Source organism: Raphanus sativus, chromosome 7 (genome assembly GCF_000801105.2).
Source record: "Raphanus sativus cultivar WK10039 chromosome 7, ASM80110v3, whole genome shotgun sequence".
NCBI classification, from domain to species: Eukaryota; Viridiplantae; Streptophyta; class Magnoliopsida; order Brassicales; family Brassicaceae; genus Raphanus; species Raphanus sativus.
Genome location: NC_079517.1, coordinates 11,223,588 through 11,239,481, shown reverse-complemented (window position 1 = coordinate 11,239,481; position 15,894 = coordinate 11,223,588). Strand labels below are relative to the sequence as shown.

At 34.8% G+C, this 15,894-nt stretch overlaps 1 protein-coding gene and 1 non-coding gene across 5 annotated transcripts; one reads left to right on the top strand and one right to left on the bottom strand.

Annotated features, from left to right (window-relative positions):
* Positions 1-796: 796 nt before the first annotated feature.
* On the bottom strand, positions 797-14,993 carry LOC108817708 (paired amphipathic helix protein Sin3-like 4). Of its 4 annotated transcripts, none has more exons than XM_056991121.1 (21): positions 14,829-14,992; positions 14,322-14,471; positions 14,048-14,237; positions 13,879-13,977; positions 13,637-13,795; positions 13,264-13,537; positions 13,054-13,184; positions 12,910-12,985; positions 12,810-12,839; positions 12,500-12,720; positions 4,358-4,512; positions 4,152-4,279; positions 3,828-4,082; positions 3,184-3,753; positions 2,442-3,088; positions 2,271-2,371; positions 2,057-2,195; positions 1,830-1,982; positions 1,573-1,739; positions 1,394-1,493; positions 797-1,287 (listed from the first exon to the last, which is right to left on the bottom strand). In XM_056991121.1, the coding sequence occupies exons 2-21, from the start codon at positions 14,459-14,461 to the stop codon at positions 1,156-1,158; spliced, it is 3,867 nt and encodes a 1,288-aa protein (XP_056847101.1). In that variant the 5' UTR covers positions 14,462-14,471; positions 14,829-14,992; the 3' UTR covers positions 797-1,155. The 4 variants fall into 4 exon arrangements, 3 of the variants coding, with proteins under 3 accessions (XP_056847101.1, XP_018445969.1, XP_056847102.1); XM_018590467.2 differs by lacking the exons at positions 12,500-12,720; positions 12,810-12,839; positions 12,910-12,985; ... (5 more) ...; positions 14,322-14,471; positions 14,829-14,992 and adding exons at positions 4,617-4,837; positions 4,927-4,956; positions 5,027-5,102; ... (5 more) ...; positions 6,439-6,588; positions 6,946-7,106; XR_008936912.1 differs by lacking the exons at positions 797-1,287; positions 1,394-1,493; positions 1,573-1,739; ... (6 more) ...; positions 4,152-4,279; positions 4,358-4,512 and adding exons at positions 11,205-11,486; positions 11,570-11,671; positions 11,834-12,011; positions 12,092-12,238.
* On the top strand, positions 8,347-8,418 carry TRNAP-AGG (transfer RNA proline (anticodon AGG)). Its single transcript has one exon. It is a non-coding gene; the product is annotated as a tRNA-Pro (tRNA).
* Positions 14,994-15,894: the final 901 nt, after the last annotated feature.

Here is a 15,894-nt window from a genome sequence, read left to right as displayed (position 1 = left end):
CTTGAAATTATCTTCATGTCCAAAATTTGACACTGGATTGGCAAAGAAAACTACAACCTAACAATGGTTTATAGCATCATTTGTTTTTGTGGAACTTACTTTCAGTGCATGCTTATTGATTATCTTTGTTGGTTGATTGTCACAAGTTTGAAGTTTGTAAGCTTGGAAACGAGAATGAAATAGTTGAAGGAGATTAAACAAATAATCGTTAGGGGCATTTAAAGGGTCTAGTCAGTTCAACTAATCCATGGTGGTGGGTTCTTTAGATCTCTGGACCATTATAGCTCAAAGCTTACCATGGTTGAGGAATAGGAACAAAGAATTAACTAATAATCCACTCCCTAATGCCATCATCAGTGCTGGTTCAGTGATAATCAGAGGGTTGATAAGTCTCTGTGCAAACGTATTACATTCTCATCTCTTGTTCAAATATTATGACAAAAATCAATGAAGTACCAATAAACCTGAAAACTTCTCAGATTTTCCACATCTCTTTCTTGGGGTTGCGTACTTGGATAGTTTATATATATTGAATGGATGATTCAACGCAAAATGGAGTTGATAAATTCAGGAAGCTTGACTTTGACTATTATTGTTGGACTGAAAGAAAAATTAACTATGTAATTAGTAGCATTCTTGAACTCTTTTTATTGATGTATTCTCTGCATTGACTCCTCCAAGAATCACTTCTTACTTGGCACAAACATTTGCATGTATTATCAAACTCAGTCAATAACGATGTTGTTGTTGTTGTTTTTGCCACTGCTGTTCTGTCCAAAGAACGTACTATGTCAGGGATACATAACACATTTTGCATTCAAGTGACTAATGTTGAAAAGAATAGGTACCAAACAAAAAGAGGGACTTTATGTTAATGTTACAACATACAAAAGCTTTATATACACCAATTTGTGGAAAGCTTAATCCTTCTCATCTCCCCCTCCTTCCCCTTTTTATTTTCAACGAGGAGCAGAGGTAACAGCAAGCAGAAGTGAGAGAGAGAGAGAGAGCCATTCTTCTCTTCTGACAGAATCTCAGTCCTGACGTATAACAAGCAAAAGGAATGGCAACCTTGTGTCTTTAAAAGCGTACCAAGTTGCTCTACTCACGAGCTTCTTCTTTTTTTTTTTGCCTGAGAGTGCAAGTGAGAAACTGTCATTGGTTGGTGAGAAGTTTTTGGTATCTTTGTATCCTCTTTTCCCTAATTAAAGAACCACTGCTTTGGTTCAAAACCTTCCTCCTCTTCACACGATGCAATACATCCTCTGTGTCAAATACATACGAGACCTGCAAGATCCACACACACACACACAATTTGCTTTATAAAGACTAAGCGTAAAGTCGTTATCATGTGAACTCCACAGAGTGTTGAGAAAAGAATAAGGCACTGTACCTTTGAAGAACTGCATGTTATCTTACACTCCAAACCATTATTGATCTTAACTCGATCCGTGGTAGAGAGTTCATCGTCATCACCATTTTTACGCTTATTCCTAGAGGAAAAGAAGAGAGCATATTGTTAGTTTCCTCCATTACCTTATAGAAAGATGTAAACGTCCTTTGTCAACTTACCGTTTTAGATATATTCGAGGGTTCTCTTTCACATTAGCTTGGCAGGAAAGGAACTTGTTTTGGAGGTAAGCTGAAAAATTTGGGTCCATGGAAATGGATGTCACATCAGGCTTATCATGTCCATAGTCCAGAAGCTGAATAGATAATGTTGTTGGTGCTGAAAGTTTCTGCAGACAGAAAAGCAACAAAGATGCAAATCATATGAAGGTCATGCATCATAATTCCAGATTGGTCCAATCTGTGGAAGTAACTCTTACACATTCAATGCGGTATACATCTTCATCAGGAAGAAGAACACGAGCGTTTTCATAATAAACCTCATTCATATACTTTTCAGGCTTTCTTGATTTCTCATATGAATACAACTGTTGTAGTTTGTTGTCCATCTCATCAGCTGCTACTACTTGGATCTGAAGGATCACATTGGTCAGTTCAATCACAAGTGAAGAATAGAGAAAAAATACACCAAAGGGAAAAAACCTACATGCTTGATGAGCTTGTAGATAAGTTTGTCTAATGTGAAGAGAATATATGACTGTGTCCCAATGATTGCTCGGCAGTCATCTTCAAACTTGGAATTATCAGACGTGCCATCAAGCAAGTTGTAGAGAGCATTCATGAATCTGTTCCAAACAAAAGCTAGATGTGTAAGCAGCAACAAAGACACATCTCCATAAAAGACCACAAGAGACACTCACCTGGCGTAGGAATCTACAGGGTTTGTTGAATTTGAGGTCTTCCACTTTCTTTCAGGACACGATGAGTTGATCTTTGCTGATAGTATTCTGTCATACAAAATCTGTAAACACAAAAAGTTAGCCTCACATTAAGAAACTCTATCCCCATGGATTTGCAGATGATGTGTTTACCTGATGAAGCCTGAAAAGAACGTAATAAGAGTCATTCCCATAAAAGACTCGTGAGTTCCTCTTCTGAGAATCATCTTTGTCCTTATCGCGTAAAGCAGGAGGAACATACTTTGACAGAGGCTTCACATGCAGCAGGTTTCGTGCAGAAATGGGCAACACAGGCCTCTCTCCTTCAGCATCAGACATAACTTCTTCTTCAGCCTCACCTTCACTTTCTGCCTTGTTATCATCTTCAGGGAAACAATCTTCACCATCACCAGACTCAGTTCCAGAAACGTCACCGTTATGAGATGTGTTTAAGCTGCCATCTGATGATCTTGGTGCACTTTCATCACCTTCATCATTGCCATTAGCATCATTCTCTCCTCTACTTCCCCGGTTTAAGCTATTTCCAGCATCATCTTTACCATTGCTGAGCGCCTCCAAGTCATTCTCTGCAAAGTTGTCTTCTTCAAATTCTCCTGTTGGAGAAAGCTCACCTTCCTCTCTTTCGACTCTCACTTCGTTAGATCTTTGATTACTTGATGTTTCCGCCACTGTCCCATTTGGAGATACCTCCACACATGGCCCATTTATGTGATTCGGTTTCAAATCCATTTCCGTTCCACTGGTTAAACCACCAGGTTTTGGAGTACTATTGCTAAGCCCTGGTCAAGTAAACAAAAGGAAAAGACACCATTCATCATCTAAAAACAAGAACTCCAAGAGTCTTCTTATCAAGCAAAAATTCAAAAGATCTTACCAACAATGGATAAAGCGCTGGTTTTCCCATTCCTTTGAGGTATCAATCCATCTATATGCACACGTTCGACAGCAACAGCTTGTTTTGTTTCGGGCTTTTGGTCAGGTGTGGTTTGAGTTTTCGGCATTTTATCATTCCGAGTGTTGTCATCTGCGGACTTACTGTCAGTAGCTTGCCGCAACTGAATACCTTCACCGGCTTTTAGAGGGCCATTTGACCGCACAGAGCTGGCAACATTAACTCCATTTTGAGGACTGCCCTCGCTCAGTTTTGTAGTAGACTTGACAGCATCTTCTCGGTCTTCAGCAACTTGAGGGCGAGAAGGAACACCAAACATTGGTTCCAAAAACTCTGTCCATACTTTCATTACTTTATCTAGCTGTTCTGTTGAACACATTTCTCCACATGAATACTTGATCAGCTGATACAGATCCTCGTGAAGATTAGGATCTGGATAACCAAAACTCATGTTGGAGGAAACAGTTCGTCTGTTTCCAGCAGCAAGAGCGAGAAGTGCATCATCCTCTCCTCGCTTCTTATCAGAGATCTCTTTTATCTCTGCCAACAAAGCTGCAGTGAAAGATAGTAGCACATAAGAATAGTGTACACTTTGTAAGTATAGATGTAACGAGAAGCAAAGTAACCTTTTGTGCTAAGATTCTTTGAATCCTGCTGTTTGAAATAGAAACTGCGATGATCAAGTGATCTGTGGTAGTTCTTGGTATATACATCAGCCCATACTTTGCTAAACTCAGAACGACACCTTGCCCATTCTTCTTGCTTCTGTTTCAAACGTGTCAGTATTACAGGTAAAGCAAGATATGCATTCTTCTTTAACAAATCAATCACATCTAGCCCGTGGTCACCGTATAAACGTTCTATGCACCTTATGTTTAGAGCTACACAACACAACAACAAAACTTTATAGTCAGAAAGAGAAGAGTTCAAGCTTTATGATGATGTTGTACCTGTGAGGTGATCCTCTATACAGATGGGAGTGTCAGTTTTCAATTCATTGCTGTTAAGTTTTGCCAATAACTCTTCCACTCGGTTCGTAGCTGAGTTCACAGACTCTAATAGCATGTCTAGCTCGAACCTAAAAGCACAACAACAAATAATTAATTATTCACCAAATCCAAAATTTTACATAAATGTATAAGTTAAAACACTTAACCTGTCATCTTCACAACGGAAGAGGCTCTCTTCGTACTGGTTCTTACGCATGTGTGTAAATGAATAATCTTCACTTCCTGAAGTGACAGAGACCCAATGATCATTAAGCACCTGGCTACCAATCTCCCCTTTTTGGCTTGCAATAGGAATTGGATACTGCACGAAAACAAAATAACGTACACAACCCTTAAACTAATGAAGCAAAGAACTTAATAAACCAAGAGGGGAAGATTCTTTCATGATGAACCGTAGCTGCATACATTCTTTGGAAGTAACCGGTAACTGGGTGTGCATTGTTCACAGTTGGAGAGATCTAGTTCGCTGATAGGTTTAGCCCATTTCTGGCTCGCTGCCGCCTTTTCTAGCCTATCCTTCTCACGGTCCCTTTCTCTGCACCTTTCAGTCTTCTCACGTTCTCTGTCTGTATCTTTGTCCTGTGACTTAGTAGGCTGAGGACATTTTCCATCACTCCACAAGGATTCTGTAGTCACAACAATCCAATAGTTAGACCACAGAAAGCATCTGAAGTGAAACATCAGACGTATGTTCCAAAATTAATGCTAGACTTACTCTTAGTCACAATACCAGAGAGTAATCCATCTACAGAAAGAAAAACAAAAGTTAGTTAGACCGTAACCTTATAACTTGCTTTATGTAAGAAGAGAGTTACCATTCTTTTCACACTGAACCAAAAAGACTCTGAAGGCTTCCATAAGCTCTGGATATCCTCCAATTAAATTGCTCACCTGATACAATAATATTCCACATGATTTCTCATAATCTTCTCAAATTAAGGTCAGTCATATCAACGTACCAAAGACTGCAGTTCCGGTTGGCTGATTATTTCCTTTGAAAAGAGATTGAGACATCGTAAGAACTCTTGGTAGTCAGAGGTATTAAGCTTTGCCTTCACTCGATCAACAAAAGCAAGTTCTAGGACATGTCCTGTCATAACAAGACAAGTCAATTTGAATTAGCAGGCAAAGCTGCATGGAATCGATTATCATCTGCCTTTCCTAGCTACCTTTATCATCTTTAGTAGATGAAGTGGCGACGGCTCCACAAAACTTGTCTCCTTCTCTACCCTGATTCGAGGTTTCGTTAGAATCGCCATCCCTTAGTGTCAGCTTCTTTTTACTGTGGAGGAACTGCCCTTTCTGTTCATCCATGTAATCATTCTTTTTCTCAATGCGTCTAACGTCTTCTTTACTTTCTTTCAGCAAAGATCTCTCCTGGTCTAGGTCCATGTGTTCAGTTTTGAGGTCACGGTCCGTATGTGAAGCAATGGCCCGGTCCTTCTGCAATAATGCGCAAACAAGTGACAGCTCTCAGTACCGAATATCCAATAGCATATCACAAATTACTTCAAGAGAAACAAAAATCACAGAGAGAGGAACCTTATCAGAGTCTCGCATGGCGGGAAGAGATTTAATGCCTCCTCGGTCACGTACAGACATTTTTACAATATCATTAGTAGAGGTAGCTCCCGAAGTATCAGGGAGAAAGTGAGTGAACTCCACAAGCAAATCATGATGGTCCCGGAAAAGGGTAGCCACCTGCAAGATAAGCATATCAAACTCAGACTAGAAAGGCAACCAAAAAAAAAACAATATAACATGAAAAGGTCTACAAAACATACCTCCTGGTAGACCTCAGTAATGGACTTGTTTTCCTTTCTATACATATTCAGAATGTCTAAGAACGATTTGTATACACGGTCATCACCTTGAAATCTTGTCTGCAGAAGGAAACGATATGATAATTTTAGAGGCAGCAAAGAGGGAAAAAGGAGAAGTGCAGTCTCTAACCTTAATCTTGTTGACAAAACTAATAGCTTCCTCAAACTCAACAGGTTTCTTTGGGAGAGGTTGGTCATCTTCTTCGGGTAAGAGGGTTATCTCAAAACCCTTTGGTAAGAAAGTATTGAAACCCAAGATCAGCTCTCTGTTCCCTTTGAACAGCTCTTTCACCCTCAATATAACACCACTAGTATCAACTCTACAATATTTTTTCAAAAAAAAAAAAAAAATCAAACTTATTCCCCAATAAACTGAACTAAAGAGCTAAAAAAACAAATAATACCTCTGAGCTTTAAAATCTTTCATGACCTCAAGAAACTCATCATACTTTTGGCGATTATCTTGAAACTTATCCTTGACTGCCTTGAGATACGCAAGTGCATCATTTGTAGTTAGCTTCTGCGCACTTCCTCCTCCAACCATGATTTGAAAACTTGCCACATAGATCAGCGCAAAGATTACATAAATTTAGCATCCAAAGTTTGATGAAGGGTTCATGTAAAGTTGAAGACTTTGAACCACAAATCAAATCTTTACAACATTGAAAACCAATCAAGAACTCGGAGGGCAATCTCAACTCAGAGCAAAACAAGCAATAGATCTAGAAACTAGTGAGCAATCAAAGCTGAATCGACAAGGAGTTGTAAACAATGAAGCTGCAAAATTCGATCTTTCAAACTTAAAAAAAAAAAAATGTTTGGATTGATTATTTTTGACATTACGGCGCTTCGAGATAAGGAATTAGGAAGGGAAAAAAAATGCTTCAGAGAAAAGATCATCGGAGAGCTACCGAATTTCGTGGAGACGGAAGCTTAGAAGCACAAGCTTTCCTCCTTAACGCACACGGAAACACATAGCAGAGAGAGAGAGAGAGACAACCAGGGACTTTAAACAGAAATTTTCAGACCAAACTAATAAAGACAGAGTTAACTCTTTTATGAAGATGAGAGAAGAGACTTCTCTAATGATACTTTTACGTAATTTTTTTTAATATGGTGTAATATTATACTCTTTCGATAATGTTTTGTAAGAAAAAATAGGTTCCTTCTAAAAGATAAAATTCTAATATTTTTACATTTTTCTGTAAATTAATAACAGTAAATTATAAAGTTTTTTAAATCAAATTATTAATTTAGATAATCTAGTTATAATTACCGCATATAAACTATGTACTATAATTACCACATAACCTGTGTATATTTTACGTAACAACTTCTAAAATTATTAAAACAATTAATCATCAAAATAAAATTTGTAATATGTGTTAAGCACAAAACATTTATCTTTCAAAAATATAACAAAGTATTAAATAAGACTAGTTTAAGAAAATATTATTTTCTCTCAGTATCTTCTTTCTCTTAAAAAAATACAAATCTCTTGTTATCTGCTTCACTATTTTTTGGGACGTTATAAATGAAATGAGAAAATCGAATAATAATGAAAACAAAAACAATTCAAAGCCAGCCGTTTTAGGTTGCTTCTAGGTTAGGTTACCGGTTATAGCCGGTGATGGTTTATTGCGGAATAGGGCAGAGGAAGAAGGCATTGGATTGAAGACCTCGCAATTGAGGTTATGTTATTGTTAATTTTGTGATTTGTGAGGATAAATCAGGAAGATCATGTAAAAGTTAAATTATCAACGTCATGTGCAAGAGTTAGTAAATTCGATCATGTAAAATGGTTAGGTTTTTTTATGTGTATGTATATATGGTAATAAGGTGGATCTTTTGGGTTAAATCTGAACTTCTGAAGAAAATAAATTATTCTAGGTTGTAAAACTGATTTTGTTTATAGACACCTTGATACAATAATATTCCAATGCAAGAACGAACATTAAATAAGTATTTAATATACAAATTGAATTTATGTCGGTTTTTAAAAAGAAAAGGTTGTTAAAAAAAAATCTGGTTTAAAAGAGAAAAACCAATACGTTCTCCGCAGGTTCGATCTGCGTTGGCCACCAGAGTTTTCACATGGTTTTTTCGGGCCTCCGGGAAGCCGCCGCTGCCTTAAAACCCTCCGGACCCTTAGTGGTTCAGATTGTAGGGGCGGTGGTCGGCGCTAGTCGGGTTCCTACGAAAATTCGGACAATCGGGTTAACAAAAAAAAAATCTGGTTTAACAAAGAAGAATAGTTTGTTAGTTCGAGTATTTGGTTTATTAACTTTATAAGTGACGAAATTACTAAAATTGGGCGTTTGGTCTAGTGGTATGATTCTCGCTTAGGGTGCGAGAGGTCCCGAGTTCAATTCTCGGAACGCCCCCTTTGATTTTTAATTAAGTGTATTTATTCTTTCATGTTACATTACATCTTTTCCTTGTTTAACGGCCCATGATATACTTTCAAAAACGCTAATCCATCAGCTTTTAGTTTACAATACAATGGAGTTGGGCTCTTTACTGGACCGTATAAACAGTCAAGCTTAGATAAGCAATCGAGATTTCTCGTGGTCTGAATCAGGATGTGAAGAAATTATATGCTCTTCCTGCAGCTATATAATATATAGCTAGATGCTCAAACACGTAACGGATTTTTGGTTATAGAATGCCTGAGAGAAAAATAAGCACATACTGATGCGCACATATATATAGGTAATGGATCAAGAAAGTTAAATAATTAGAGAAATGTTAGTCCAAACCAAACGTATTTGGATTAAGTTATTTTTGCTATTTCTTTTTAATTGTTCTGTTATTTGTTTAATAATTAGAGAAATGGTAGTCCAAAACTACTGACGCTACCTTGTGAACTCAACAAGCAAATCGTGATGGTCTCGGAAGAGAATAGCCAACTGCAAGATGAAGAAATCAAACTAAGACAAGAAGGGCAACAAAAGCAAAGAAAAACATTATACCAAATGGCTACAAACATACCTCCTCGTAGACCTCACTAAGGGACCTGTTGTTCTTCCTATACATATACAAACCGTCTATAAAAGATTTGTATGCTCGATCATTATCCTGAAACCTTGCCTTCAGACAAAGCAAATACTTTAGATGCAAGTAGCAAATAGTAAAAAGATAATATTAATTATAGCTTTGCTTAGTTACAACCATATAAAAATCTCTACCTTGACATTGCTAACAAAACTAATAGCTTCCTCAAAGGTGATATCCATTGCACTAACCCATTTAGACCTATTTAGAAATAGATCTATTATTAGAACATCTCCAAAAGATACTTTGTAACTTTAAATATGAAATTTTTTACTTTCCAAAATAAAATTTCAAAACTTTGAAGTTTTTTCGAACACTGAAACTTCAAATATAGAGTGTCACAACTTAAAACTTATTTGTTAACCCTAACCTATTACATAAAATTAAAGCAAAATTGCCAAAATGAAACAAAAATTCAGTATAATTGTCCGTATATTATAAAACCATCATTTAGTTGTCATTTTAATATAATTTCTTTATAATCTCAAAACCAACTCTTGATTAATCTAATAACACATCAAACTAATACATTTAAAAAAAAATTAAAAACATTTTAAAAAGGGAAACCAAAATAAAATTTTAAAAATATTTCAATAAAAATTTAATAAAAATAAACTTTGTAAACATTATAAAAATAAAAAAAAATTTACGAAAAGTCTTTAATAAAAACGTTAAATAAAATTTATAAAAAACGTTTTTAAAAGTTTTATTTTATAAAAAATTTACAAACATTTTTAATAAAATAAAATTTGTAAACTTTATAAAAATAAAAATAAAACTTTACAAAAAGGTTTTAATAAAAAAATTAAATAAACTTTATAAAAAACATTTTACAAAGTTTATTGTTATAAATAGTTTAAAATGTTTTGTAAATTTTTTAGTTTTATTAAACTTTTTAATAAAAATAAAAAATTTAAAACGTTTTTAATAAAAATTAATAAAAATAAAATTTAAAAAAAAATAAAAATAAAACTTTACAAAAAGGTTTTAGTAAAAACGTTAAATAAACTTTATAAAAACGTTTGACAAAGTTTTATATTTATAAAAATTTTAAAATGTTTGTAAAATTTTTAGTCTTATTAAACTTAAAAAAATAAAATAGAACAAGAGTTTGTGAAAATCACAAGACAAACTAGAGAGAAATTATAGATTGATGAAGAAGAAAATGCAAAATCATTTATTTTGAAAAAAAAATTGATCAAAACACGTTTTAAGAAGTTAGAATATTTTTAGAATATTTTAGAATATTTACTTCACTGAAATTTCCTTAATTTTCACAATAACATATTTTCTTATCCGTATAAGGCACATTTTACTTTTTTAGAACAGTGACAAAAATCTTAAATGCAATTTCTACCTCATGTAGACACGTATGAGTAGATTCTAGATTTCACATTCCGGAAACTTAAGAATACTTCATAAAAGTAGAACATGCATTCCACAGGAAAATGGCTATATAACGAATAATAGAATTCATATTCCACTTATTTAGAATTTTAATAAAAAGTAGATTGTTCGTTCTAAAAAAGTAGATGAACATGTTTAATCTAGAATTTGTTTTCTACTAATTCATTTTCTGTAGAAGACGCAATCTACTTTTAGTAAAACGTAATTTAAAATTTTTATTTATTAAGCTTTTCAACCAAAAAAATACCCTTTTGTGTATATTAGTGTTTTTTGTTAATTGTTTATATTTTTTATTATTTTTTGATCCATAAAACTATTTATTTCATTAATTTTCAGTAATAGAAAAGATAAAAGTGAGATAAAATAGAAAAAAATGTTTTGATACGAAATAGACAATCATGCAGTTTTTTTGTTCCGTTTCGACAATTTTCCATAAAATTAATAGCACCAAGTACATCTTTCAACATGCGCATGGAAAAAGAAGCTTTTACTAGTAATCCAATCTGCTAGCTATAGACTAACTAACTCATGTGAATCAGTGATAAATGAATTTTAAAACCAATGATATCTTATAGGCACATGAGCACCCATATCATACTATAAAGTTCGATATTAGCCAGTGAGATTTCTCGATGAATTCCTTGGAGACTAAATCCTTCTTGTAATTGAAAAACCCAACCTAATGATGGTTCTTATAATGATGGTTCACAATTAGTTTGCATGAAAATAAAATTCATCAATGATGATTGAATTGCAGATGACAAACTCGGACATGACAAATCTTCTAAGTTTTGGTGTAGTGATTCCTATTATAATTTTGCATTTAGAGTCAACAAGATGGAAAGCAGATAGGAGATAGGGTTGCTCGAACTACGACATGCATTGCATACACGAATCATCATTCTCTATAATATCATCTTCATCTATAGTGAGGGAGAAAGTTGGCAAACTCCGCGAGCAAATCTTGATGATCCCGGAAAAGAACAGCCACCTCCAAGACAAGAATATGAAAATGACCATTTTAAACAAAAGAAAAAGAAAAAAGAGTTCCAATGCACAAATATGAACATATACCTCATTGTAGATTTCAACTATGCTTTTCTTTTCCTTCTTGTACATGTTCAAAATATCCAAAAAAGAGATGTACGCATGCATATTATTCCCCTGAAACCTTGTCTACGGATCAATTGATATATAAATTTAGCAAAACCATAAAATAACACATCGAATGATACATATTAATAATAATAAATAAAAATGTCTCAGAAAACTTAAAACAAAAAAAAAAAATTAAATTGTAAATTATAATTTTCTTCATTGCAAATTTGGTGCACCTACCCTGACCTTCTTCATATAACTAATTGCCTCGTCAAAGTCAACGTTATCTGGTAGAGTTTGGTCACCTTCGATGGTTATCTCGAAACCTTTTGGCAAAAATATATTAAAACCCAAAAGCAGTTCTTTTTCCTCCTTAAAGAGTTCCTTTACTCTTAATATGACACCACACGTATCCATTCTACCATAAAAAATATAATCAGATTCCAGTAAGAGTGAAACTAACGAAGGAGCAAAACAAATCATTAGCATGAAGGTTACCTCAGAGCTTTGAAGTCCTTCATCACCTCAAGAAAGGACTCGTATACTTCAACTTTATCTTGATATGTTTTCTTCACAATCTTTAGATAGTCAAGTGCATTACTCGTAGTTGGTTTATCTCCAACCATAACTTCAAATTGGCAAGTGCTTAATTATGCAAAAACATATTGAATAATCAATCGACAAGTCTCAAAAAGACACTCCAGAACTATGTAATCAAAAAAACAAATTCTCTAAATCATCTTAACTACCAACAAACACAATTACACAAACAAGCAGCAAATAGCAGAATACCAAAAAGAAAAAAAAAGGCAATGGGAATTGGATACTGCAAGAAAACAAGATGCCCTTTTACTAATGAAGCAAAAGAGGAGAAGATTCTTTCATGATGAAACGTGGCAAGCATACATTCTTTGGAAGTAACCGGTAACTAGGAGTGCATTGTTCACAGTTGGAGAGATCTAGTTCGCTGATAGGTTTAGCCCATTTCTGGCTCGCTGCCGCCTTTTCTAGCCTATCCTTCTCACGGTCCCTTTCTCTGCACCTTTCAGTCTTCTCACGTTCTCTGTCTGTATCTTTGTCCTGTGACTTAGTAGGCTGAGGACATTTTCCATCACTCCACAAGGATTCTGTAGTCACAACAATCCAATAGTTAGACCACAGAAAGCATCTGAAGTGAAACATCAGACGTATGTTCCAAAATTAATGCTAGACTTACTCTTAGTCACAATACCAGAGAGTAATCCATCTACAGAAAGAAAAACAAAAGTTAGTTAGACCGTAACCTTATAACTTGCTTTATGTAAGAAGAGAGTTACCATTCTTTTCACACTGAACCAAAAAGACTCTGAAGGCTTCCATAAGCTCTGGATATCCTCCAATTAAATTGCTCACCTGATACAATAATATTCCACATGATTTCTCATAATCTTCTCAAATTAAGGTCAGTCATATCAACGTACCAAAGACTGCAGTTCCGGTTGGCTGATTATTTCCTTTGAAAAGAGATTGAGACATCGTAAGAACTCTTGGTAGTCAGAGGTATTAAGCTTTGCCTTCACTCGATCAACAAAAGCAAGTTCTAGGACATGTCCTGTCATAACAAGACAAGTCAATTTGAATTAGCAGGCAAAGCTGCATGGAATCGATTATCATCTGCCTTTCCTAGCTACCTTTATCATCTTTAGTAGATGAAGTGGCGACGGCTCCACAAAACTTGTCTCCTTCTCTACCCTGATTCGAGGTTTCGTTAGAATCGCCATCCCTTAGTGTCAGCTTCTTTTTACTGTGGAGGAACTGCCCTTTCTGTTCATCCATGTAATCATTCTTTTTCTCAATGCGTCTAACGTCTTCTTTACTTTCTTTCAGCAAAGATCTCTCCTGGTCTAGGTCCATGTGTTCAGTTTTGAGGTCACGGTCCGTATGTGAAGCAATGGCCCGGTCCTTCTGCAATAATGCGCAAACAAGTGACAGCTCTCAGTACCGAATATCCAATAGCATATCACAAATTACTTCAAGAGAAACAAAAATCACAGAGAGAGGAACCTTATCAGAGTCTCGCATGGCGGGAAGAGATTTAATGCCTCCTCGGTCACGTACAGACATTTTTACAATATCATTAGTAGAGGTAGCTCCCGAAGTATCAGGGAGAAAGTGAGTGAACTCCACAAGCAAATCATGATGGTCCCGGAAAAGGGTAGCCACCTGCAAGATAAGCATATCAAACTCAGACTAGAAAGGCAACCAAAAAAAAAACAATATAACATGAAAAGGTCTACAAAACATACCTCCTGGTAGACCTCAGTAATGGACTTGTTTTCCTTTCTATACATATTCAGAATGTCTAAGAACGATTTGTATACACGGTCATCACCTTGAAATCTTGTCTGCAGAAGGAAACGATATGATAATTTTAGAGGCAGCAAAGAGGGAAAAAGGAGAAGTGCAGTCTCTAACCTTAATCTTGTTGACAAAACTAATAGCTTCCTCAAACTCAACAGGTTTCTTTGGGAGAGGTTGGTCATCTTCTTCGGGTAAGAGGGTTATCTCAAAACCCTTTGGTAAGAAAGTATTGAAACCCAAGATCAGCTCTCTGTTCCCTTTGAACAGCTCTTTCACCCTCAATATAACACCACTAGTATCAACTCTACAATATTTTTTCAAAAAAAAAAAAAAAATCAAACTTATTCCCCAATAAACTGAACTAAAGAGCTAAAAAAACAAATAATACCTCTGAGCTTTAAAATCTTTCATGACCTCAAGAAACTCATCATACTTTTGGCGATTATCTTGAAACTTATCCTTGACTGCCTTGAGATACGCAAGTGCATCATTTGTAGTTAGCTTCTGCGCACTTCCTCCTCCAACCATGATTTGAAAACTTGCCACATAGATCAGCGCAAAGATTACATAAATTTAGCATCCAAAGTTTGATGAAGGGTTCATGTAAAGTTGAAGACTTTGAACCACAAATCAAATCTTTACAACATTGAAAACCAATCAAGAACTCGGAGGGCAATCTCAACTCAGAGCAAAACAAGCAATAGATCTAGAAACTAGTGAGCAATCAAAGCTGAATCGACAAGGAGTTGTAAACAATGAAGCTGCAAAATTCGATCTTTCAAACTTAAAAAAAAAAAAATGTTTGGATTGATTATTTTTGACATTACGGCGCTTCGAGATAAGGAATTAGGAAGGGAAAAAAAATGCTTCAGAGAAAAGATCATCGGAGAGCTACCGAATTTCGTGGAGACGGAAGCTTAGAAGCACAAGCTTTCCTCCTTAACGCACACGGAAACACATAGCAGAGAGAGAGAGAGAGACAACCAGGGACTTTAAACAGAAATTTTCAGACCAAACTAATAAAGACAGAGTTAACTCTTTTATGAAGATGAGAGAAGAGACTTCTCTAATGATACTTTTACGTAATTTTTTTTAATATGGTGTAATATTATACTCTTTCGATAATGTTTTGTAAGAAAAAATAGGTTCCTTCTAAAAGATAAAATTCTAATATTTTTACATTTTTCTGTAAATTAATAACAGTAAATTATAAAGTTTTTTAAATCAAATTATTAATTTAGATAATCTAGTTATAATTACCGCATATAAACTATGTACTATAATTACCACATAACCTGTGTATATTTTACGTAACAACTTCTAAAATTATTAAAACAATTAATCATCAAAATAAAATTTGTAATATGTGTTAAGCACAAAACATTTATCTTTCAAAAATATAACAAAGTATTAAATAAGACTAGTTTAAGAAAATATTATTTTCTCTCAGTATCTTCTTTCTCTTAAAAAAATACAAATCTCTTGTTATCTGCTTCACTATTTTTTGGGACGTTATAAATGAAATGAGAAAATCGAATAATAATGAAAACAAAAACAATTCAAAGCCAGCCGTTTTAGGTTGCTTCTAGGTTAGGTTACCGGTTATAGCCGGTGATGGTTTATTGCGGAATAGGGCAGAGGAAGAAGGCATTGGATTGAAGACCTCGCAATTGAGGTTATGTTATTGTTAATTTTGTGATTTGTGAGGATAAATCAGGAAGATCATGTAAAAGTTAAATTATCAACGTCATGTGCAAGAGTTAGTAAATTCGATCATGTAAAATGGTTAGGTTTTTTTATGTGTATGTATATATGGTAATAAGGTGGATCTTTTGGGTTAAATCTGAACTTCTGAAGAAAATAAATTATTCTAGGTTGTAAAACTGATTTTGTTTATAGACACCTTGATACAATAATATTCCAATGCAAGAACGAACATTAAATAAGTATTTAATATACAA

What these genes read in the sequence shown, in the direction of transcription:
- LOC108817708 (XM_056991121.1), bottom strand. Translation starts at nt 14,461, where the DNA reads ATGGTTGGAGGAGGAAGTGCGCAGAAGCTAACTACAAATGATGCACTT. An exon ending in ACCGGTTACTTCCAAAGAAT is followed by an intron (nt 4,513 to 12,499) that starts GTATGCTTGCCA and finishes GTTTTCGTGCAG; the next exon opens with TATCCAATTCCTATTGCAAG. An exon ending in TTCTTTTCAGGCTTCATCAG is followed by an intron (nt 2,372 to 2,441) that starts GTAAACACATCA and finishes TTGTGTTTACAG; the next exon opens with ATTTTGTATGACAGAATACT.